We start from the raw sequence: 8,928 nt of genomic DNA, 5'->3' as shown, positions 1-8,928 counted from the left end.
TGGGTCTTCGTTGCTACACAGGCTTTCTCTAGTTGCAGCAAGTGAGGGCTGCTCCCTAGTTGTGGTACATAAGCTTCTCACCGCAGTGGCTTCTCTTGTTGTGGAGCACACGCTCTAGAGTGTGGGCTCAGTAGTTGTGGCACATGGGCTTAGTTGCCCTGCAGTGTGTGGAGTCTTCCTGGACCAGAGATGGAATCCATGTCTTCTGCACTGGCAGGCAGATTCTTAACCACTGCACCACCAGGGAAGTCCTAATACATTTTATTAAAGTTTTAAAATCTTGTTCAGTGGCATGTAAAATTTCAAAATGAATTATACCATATCCAAAAAGAGACCAAAAAAAAAAAAAAAAAGTCACAGCTTTGGCCAACTTGGTGGTAATATATGGGACAGACTGGAATGGGTCAAGCTTGCAACAGGATGATCAATTGAAAGCATAACTAGGTTTTATCAGTAGTCCCAGCAGGTGGTAATAAATTCTTGTAGGAAGAATCAGGACGAAAAGGAAGGAATAGTGAGAAAGACTGACCAGGGGCACAGAACTGGAGAGAGGGAGAAGGGAAAAATGACTGAGGCTTTGAGTTAGTTGGATGGCAATCTGAGAAAGTGTGGGGATAAGAAAGGTCGATAGAAATAAAGAGAGTTTGTGGGTATGGATTTAGGAAGAAGGAAAATAAGTCAGATTTAGGAATCACATTGAGGTGAAATGTAAAATAAGACTGGTTTGCCTTTGTGGGAGGCAGAATTAATGAAGAGAAAAAAGTCAAGCTAGAACTTTATGAATTTCAAACCACAGGGTCTCCAAATTGTTCAGGCAGTGCTTAACATATTCCAGGCATTAGGCTAAACCCTTCACAAAGTGTATTTATCATTTATCCCTCTCAATAATCCTATTGTGGGAACACAGGCACAAGGGAGTTGGATTACTTGCCCAATGTCACATGGTTTGTCTACGGTGAAATCAAGTTGTTAAAATCAGACAGTCTAAATGCATTCATGATTTCTGGGCTACAGTATCTCTTTCATGCAGCCCAAATCACTTCAGCTCTGCTTGGACAGAGGGTGGCCTAGCAACAAACACAACACCCAGGCCAGAGCTGCCTTATCTATTTGCCTAGCACCATATCCTCTGTCTCAAGGTATTACAGAACAGGGGAACTCCTTGGTGGTCCAGTGGTTAGGACTCTGCGCTTTCACTGCTGTGGCCCGGTTGGGGAACTAAGGTCCTACAAACTGTGTGGCATGGCCCCCAAGAAAGATACTACAGTATACTTGCAGCTAGATTCACATTCTGATGTTTTGTGGGCAACATAGAATAAAAAAGGGAGCTGGCATGGCTAAGAGGGGGAAGAATAAAAAGAGGGCACTGCGGACCTCTAATACTTATCATTCAATTTATTTTCTTCCATTTTTATTGAGATATAATATTGTGTAAATTTAAGGCATACAATGCAATGATTTGATATTTATCTTTGTAAAATGATCACCATAATAAAGTTAGTTAACAAACCTATCACCTTACATAGCTACAATTTGTGTGTGTGTGTTGAGAATTTTAAAAATCTACTCCATTAGATTCAAATATGTATTATAGTCTTGTTAACCATGTGCTTCCCTGGTGACTCAGCAGTAAAGAATCTGTCTGCAATGCAGGAAACATGAGTTCATACTCTGAATCAGGAAGATCCCCTGGAGGAGAAAATGGCCACCTATTCTGGTATTCTTGCCTGGGAAATCCTACAGACTGTAGAGAAGCCTACAGTCCATGTGGTTGTAAAACAGTTGGACACAACAGGTGACTGAACAAGATTGTTGACTATAGTCAACATGCTATACATTTCATCCCCAGAACTTTTCATCTCATAGTTTGTACCCTTTGACCACCTTCACTTATTTTCTCTACCCCAATCCCCAATCTCTGCCCTTGGCAACCACCAATCTGCTTCCTGTTGCTGTATCATTCAATTTAGATTGCACTTGCTGAGAATTAGATCAAATGCACAGAGAGAATTTTATTTCATGAACAGCACAGCGTTAGTCAAAGTGAAAATAATGATTTCACCTAAGAGGTCAAATACCACAAAACTCACCATGTTGGGTTTATAGTAATGTAAGGGACAAAGATATACATCAAGTATCTGAAGTTGGTAGCAAGAAAAGCTAATTTCTACTAAAAAGAAACATGAAATCTCATTTCTGGATTGCCAACCTGAAAAATAGAGGAAATAGCATAACTTGAAAAAGTCAAAATATATTAGCAGCACTATATCTTTATGTCTGTACATCTGGAGGAGCCAGATAGCTGGCTGGTTGGCGGGAGGGGATGTGGTTAGCTTTGTTAAACTTAAGCCAAAGCCATTAACGCCTCGCTTAAACAGTAGTGCTTTTCTTCGTGATGTTTAGGTAAGTCATCCAGTTTCTGGAGTTTAGAGATGAAGAAGTCTCTACTTGATGACTGTCTATTAATCCATGAGATTATTAAGAACTGTTATGTGATACACAGACCATAGAAACCATATGTTTTACTTCCAATCACTTCCAATCGCTTGTGGCAGGACCAAGGAAATACACACCTCTATCAAGTACTCAGGAGTCCCGGAGTTCACTGATTTGCCAAAGGTTTTAGAGAAAAGTGTGGACTATGCAAGAACTAACAAACACTCAAACTAAATTCTGAAAAAAAGAGTCATCCTATCTACGGTTTCTTTTGGAATTATCAGGATTGCAATAGAGTTTAAATTACTCAAGGAGAAATGGTCATGGAGCTCTAGAGCAGAGGTCTGAAAACTTAAAGGGCCAGAGAGTAGATATTTTAGGTTTTACAGGACAGGCTATATGGTGTCTGCCATAACTCAACTCTACAGTCACAGTGCTACAACAGCCATAGGTAATATGTAAACAAGTGAGTGTAGTTGCATTCCAAAAAAACTTTCTTTAAAAAAAAAAAAAAAGCTGTGGGCTGATTTGGTCTGTGGGCTGTAATTCCCCAACCCTTGCTCAAACATGATGGTTCTCAAAATTTGTATGCACATCAGAATCACCAGTGGGACCAATTAAAAGGTAGGATCCTAGGCCCCAGCCTACCCCTACCAAAACAGAATCTCTAGGGATGCAGCCTGGAAATCAGCAACGCATACGGTTCACAAGTGGTAAGTGAACCGCACTCTGAGAAACACTGTGGCCTGTACACAGCTAGCTTCATCTAAGCTAGGATGGCCCTACAGTCCCAGAAGGGGGCCAGCACTTCCTGTATTCTGTAGTGATAGAAATGCAGTGAATACTCTATTGCTCTTTGGCCTTTCTAATAGAAAAGCAGATGAACAGACTGCTATTTTCTTGCTTCCAGCCTTGACAATACATAAAATAATTTGGCTCCAGTGAAACTAACGTGACATTTACGTTATGAATTTAAAAGAAAATCCTCAACTTATCTAAACCAAAGATCTCCCTGGAATGCTTTAGACTGCAAAATTAGTAGACAAGATGCCTTATCGGAGGATGGCGCTAAATCTGATGGAATGGTTCACTGTGGGCTCCCTTTTCCCCCACACTATCTCCAGCAACCTGCCCTGTTGCCTGGAACTCCACTTCTAAAGTCATTACTTTGTGTCTGGAGGTATTTGTTGCACTAAAAATCGTCACTGTGGAAGCCCCCTCATGTAAAAACAGAAAGTATAAAAATCTCTGTAGACCTCTGGGAGATGCTCCTAACTTTAACAATCAGTAGAAAAGAGATTATTTAGCTAAATTCAGTGCTGTCTAAGAGAAAGAGGGCTTTGATTTGGTTGTTTCTTGAGTTTAATCACTAGAGATCAATCATCCAATCAGGCAAAGAAGTCCTGTTCAGGCTGGGAAACAGCTCCATCTCTTCTTCAGCCCTCCAGATTTTCCTAGGAAAGACAATGAATATCCTACAGTCAAAGGGATGGTCTTCAGGAATTCCCTTAAGAAACCAGAAGGACCTGCAGACACTTCAAGGGAAGGCAGCTCCTACTAAGGCTTTTGCTCATCCTGGAAATGAAGACGCATGCTCCACAGAGCAGATGCTCTAAGGCACAGGCTTAGAACGCCGCCTGTCGTTACCACTACAGCAGATGTCATTGTTCTTAGTAAGACAATAGTAAGATGATTCTGAACTTCCTCAACACACACCCAAAAGATGTTAGGGGAAGAAGACCCAGAAACTTACCAAGGGGTAGAGCAAAGTCAGACTGACGTTACAACCTCACCATAATTATAACCATAGATGATTACGTGAAGGAAGTAGAAATTAGTTTGACAAAGTTAGCAGTCAGTATTTTAGGCAACCTGCCTCTGGGGTCCAGGGCTTCCCTGGTAGCTCAGCGGTAAAGAATCTGCCTGCAATGCAGGAGACAATGCAAGAGATGCAGCTTCGATTTCTGGGTCAGGAAGATCCTCTGGAGGAGGGCATGGCAACCCACTTCAGCATTCTTGTCTGGAGAATCCCATGGACAGAGAAGCCTGGTAGGCTACAGTCCATAGGGTCGCAAAGAGTTGGCCATGACTGAAGCGACTTAGCATGCATGCATGCATGCACGCATACTTTGGGGTCCAAGACCTGCTGACTGAGCTTCTGACTGCTCACCTTTTCCATGGCAAAAAACCCCCTGAATAATCCTGTCATTTTCAGCAAAGCTGGAGGGCCTGTTTTCCTTCATGGTTTCCAATTGACAGAAAGAACCATGAACTGGAGTCTCAGGCATTAATATAAATATATATATATTAATATAAAAACAATGCCAATGTCCAGCAAAGCCAGGAGTCCAAAATACTTACCCATCCTCCCTGGCCCTGGATGTATTCTCGGATGGCAGTGTTGCCATTGATCATGTTCGTCATGGGCCTTGCCACCTGTCTTGCCACCTCAGGAGAAGCCATGCTGGCCACACGTTCAAGAAGTTTCACTGACACTGCCAGAAAGGCTCTCTCGTAAGCCAAGCTGGAATCTTGGGCACACCAGGCATTGCTGAGCGATTTTACTGTGTTCTGAAGTACAGTTGCTGCCTGGGGAAAGACAGAGGATCTATCAGTGGAATATCACTAAACAAGTACAGGAGGCTACAGTTGCAGGAATCCAGTAAAGCAAGTGTTTCTCAAAGAACAGCAAGGACACATTAGTTGTATCTAAGGTAATCTTTTTTTTTTCCTTGATCATATTTTTAATTAAGTAAATTTATTTTGAGATAATATTTTTTCAAACTTTTTATTTTGTATTGGCGTATAGCTGATTAACAATGTTGTGAGTTTCAGGTGAACAGCGAAGAGACTCAACCGTATATATACATGTATCCATTCTTCCCCCAACTCCCCTCCTATCCATAAGGTAATCTGAAGGAGTAAATGGATACACTTTTCTTATTTTAATATTTTTTAATTTATTGCAATGGGTATTAGGAAAAAAAAACACAAAACAAAAACATCAAACCCACAATTTGTTCAGGATGAACAAAATGATTAAAGAAAAAAAAAGATTTGAAAGAAAAATCCTAAGTACATGACAGTAGAGCTGGTCAAATTCTGAATGTCTGGCTTAAATGACTGAAGTCTGGGAAACTCTAAAGTAAAAAATAGATTAAGCTCTTCCTCTTCCTTTATCCTTCCCCAAAAGTTTGATCCAAAAGTCATTATTTGGGGCCAGTGAAAGTGAAAGTTGCTCAGTCGTGTCCACCTCTTTGCAATCCCATGGACTATACAGTCAGTGGAATTCTCCAGGTCAAAATACTGGAGTGGGTAGCCTTTTCCTTCTCCAGGGTCTCTTCCCAACCCAGTGATCAAATCTAGGTCTCCCACATTGCAGGTGGATTCTTTACCAGCTGAGCCACAAGGGAAGCCCTAGGTGGGGCCAATAAAGATTTCTGTGGTGTGGCATAGAGGGCCCATGGTTGTCAGAAGAGGGTGTTAGAACCCAAAGAAGCTGAGAAGGTCATCCACAGTGAGAATGCCTAAATCTTGTTTTCCAAATTTCATTCTCTGTAAAAAGAAATCAGAGTTCCCTGGAAAATGGCTAATTTCAGGTTGGGGCTTGGAAAATACAAGATCTTCTGTAAAAGAAATTAAAGTAGTACTCAGAGAATGATAGGGACATGCCAAAATCACAGTCCAGATTGAAAGGACTCCTACCGGTAGAATCTGGGGCAATTTGGGCATACAAATAAATAATGATAGCAATAGATTATAACCCATTGAATAAAGTAGGAATTCATGAGTCCACATTGAAATAAAAAATAAGGTCAAAATGTGAAAAGGCAGTTAATTTTATGGTGATGGAGAGAAACCAGACATTTGGTGGCAAGCATGCTGTGGTGTATACAGAAATGGAATTATGTGATACACATGAAACTTGGACTTCCCTGGGGGCTCACAGAGTAAAGAATCTGCCTGCAATGCCTGAGACCTGGGTTTGATCCCTGGATGGATCCCCTGGAGAAGGGAATGGCAACCCACTCCAGTATTCTTGCCTGGAGAATCCCCATGGACAGAGGAGCCTGGTGGGCTACAGTCCAAGAGGTCACAAAGGATCAGACACGACTGAGTGACTAAGCACACACACAGTTTCCTTATCTGCTTAAATGGATATTGAGTCAGAAAATTGAGGACCGATCAGCAGTCCCCAACTTTTTTGGCACCACAAGCCAGTTTTGTGGAAGACTGACTATTTTTCCACAGACTAGGGGTGGGGGAATGGTTTCAAGATGATTTAAGCACATTTCATTTATTGTGTACTTTATTTCTATTATTATTACATCAGCTCCACCTCAGGTCATCAGGGATTAGATCTTACAGGTTGGGGTCACCTGGCCTATAGGTTCTACAATCTAAGTTGTGTGAATACAGCAAGTGGACAAAATTGGGTTAGACGTTTGCTCTCACAATGTTATACATACATGGGGAGAAGCTGCACTACAATTGTTTCTATGATGCCTCATAGAGTAGTGTAAGGATTAAATGAGATAATAAGTGTAAAACATTTAGAATATTGTCTGACACATGGTAATGAGTTAATACTAGCTGTTATTATTGATATTAATCAGCAACCTCTTCTAAAACATGGTCAATGGTATTTATATCCAATACAGAATCCAAGAATCAGGACTCTAATGAAAAGCCAGATATACCTAAGTGGGCTGCTGTAAGTACTTATTCCCCATTGCATCAGACTTGTCAAATGCCTGTCCTTCCTATATATAATTTTATTGCTGGATCCTGAGGGGAAAAAAGATGCCCACTACCAACAAAATAAAGGCTTCCCTTGTGACTGAGCTGGTAAAAAATCTGCCTGCAATGCAGGAGACCTGGGTTCGATCCCTGGGTTAGGAAGATCCCCTTGGAGAAGGGAAAGGCTACCCATTCCAGTATTCTGACCTGGAGAATTCCATGGACTGTATAGTCCACGGGATCACAAACAGTTGGGACGTGACTGAGCGACTTTCACTTTCACCAGCAAAATATTTTAAAAGGTGCTAAAAGAATAGAATGTTTTACCAAGAATAAAGTTCTATATATATATATATATATATACACACACATATACATATATAGAGAGTATATATATATTTACACACATACACACTCTATGCCATAAAGCACAGCTCTGATGAAAAACAATCAGAAATAATCAGAAGGCTGATGAGCCTGTGCCAAAAGCTTTTCACCTCAATACCACCTTGTCTTTGGTCAACTGCTAAAGACTTGGAATTGAAGAATTCCTGCTGTATCTCCTTGGATGCAATAAGCCCTCAAATCTTTCATAGAACATTTGTAGTCACAGTTGTATAGGCGTAGTAAGAGAACAGTGTCTGAAATAGAATAAACAAGAAGCCCAAAATAGAAAGAAGTAGTGGAAACTTGACCTGTCCCCGAATGGTTTCTGCGATGACATTTCTGGCAGAAGCTTCCAATTCTCCATTGAATTTGTCACCCAGCATCCGAAGGCGACCCGCAATGATGGCCACATCAAAAGAGGAAACCTCCCCTAAAACAGATGGGGCACAGTCACATTTATCACAATGCCTGAAGCGATGGCAAGCCCCAGGGACCTGGGCATTGAAGAACGTTCTCTAGACTCTTAAACAATCCAGTCCTCATCCTCCCAAGAAAATCTTTAATATAGTGTCAACACCAATAGACAAAAAATTCTCCCTTCACTGAGAATCTCTTTCCCTGCTACAAGGACTCCAGATATTGAAAACTTAGTTTGCCTTTTGAGACTTCAGAGGAAATAAGCAGATTCAGATTCTCTTACTGACCTGCAATTACCACCTCAGGCCCAGAAGCCTTACCTGAATCTGTTTTGTCTTCACTTCGTATGGTCCGGTTACCAACCTGCCAAGCGGGGCCTAAGAAGTCAGCGAGGAGAGAATCCACTATGCATTCTGTTTGCTCCTCAAAAGTTCGAGGGCTCTTCATTTTAGATGTATGTTTGCAGTCAAGTTTTGCTTTCCTACAGGACAAGCAATTCAGTTCAGCAGGGAAGTCAGAAACCCTGGTAAACCGGATGTGTCCTCACGTAAAGTTACTTAATGGGATGTGGAGTCTTTTCTTCCACCTGTCCTCAAAACAGCTGCTCAGAAAGGGGAAGACTTCTGTAGAGCTCACCCACACACAGCTGGAGAGGTTTGTTGAAGACTTTCAGTTCCCTATCTGAGAGCCACGCCCGAGCCAGGGTTAATGGATAACTTATACTAGTGAGATAGCCAATCTAGAACTGAAATAGAGACAAGGAAGAGTCTCTTGGGTAATATCACTAAGAAACTTCCTGTTGGGTTCTGGGCATGGTGTAATTTAAAGAAAGAAGTTTTTGAGGATATATTACACAAACGTTCACCTCATGACTATGGCATTCATTTGCCACAATGGCACATTGATTATTTACTGAGTACCTGTGTGTAAGGAACCTCACATACTTGG

At 41.4% G+C, this 8,928-nt stretch overlaps 1 protein-coding gene across 1 annotated transcript; it reads right to left on the bottom strand.

Annotated features, from left to right (window-relative positions):
* Positions 1 to 1,591: 1,591 nt before the first annotated feature.
* On the bottom strand, positions 1,592 to 8,517 carry BCL2L15 (BCL2 like 15). Its single transcript, XM_065906731.1, has 4 exons — positions 8,301 to 8,517; positions 7,872 to 7,993; positions 4,798 to 5,025; positions 1,592 to 3,890 (listed from the first exon to the last, which is right to left on the bottom strand). Exons 1-4 carry the CDS (start codon positions 8,425 to 8,427, stop codon positions 3,873 to 3,875), a joined length of 495 nt encoding a protein of 164 aa, XP_065762803.1. The 5' UTR covers positions 8,428 to 8,517; the 3' UTR covers positions 1,592 to 3,872.
* Between the last annotated feature and the right edge of the window lie 411 nt (positions 8,518 to 8,928).

This window comes from Muntiacus reevesi, chromosome 1 (genome assembly GCF_963930625.1).
Source record: "Muntiacus reevesi chromosome 1, mMunRee1.1, whole genome shotgun sequence".
NCBI lineage: Eukaryota > Metazoa > Chordata > Mammalia > Artiodactyla > Cervidae > Muntiacus > Muntiacus reevesi.
Note: the sequence above shows the minus strand (reverse complement) of the source record. Positions and strands in the feature narration are given on the sequence as shown.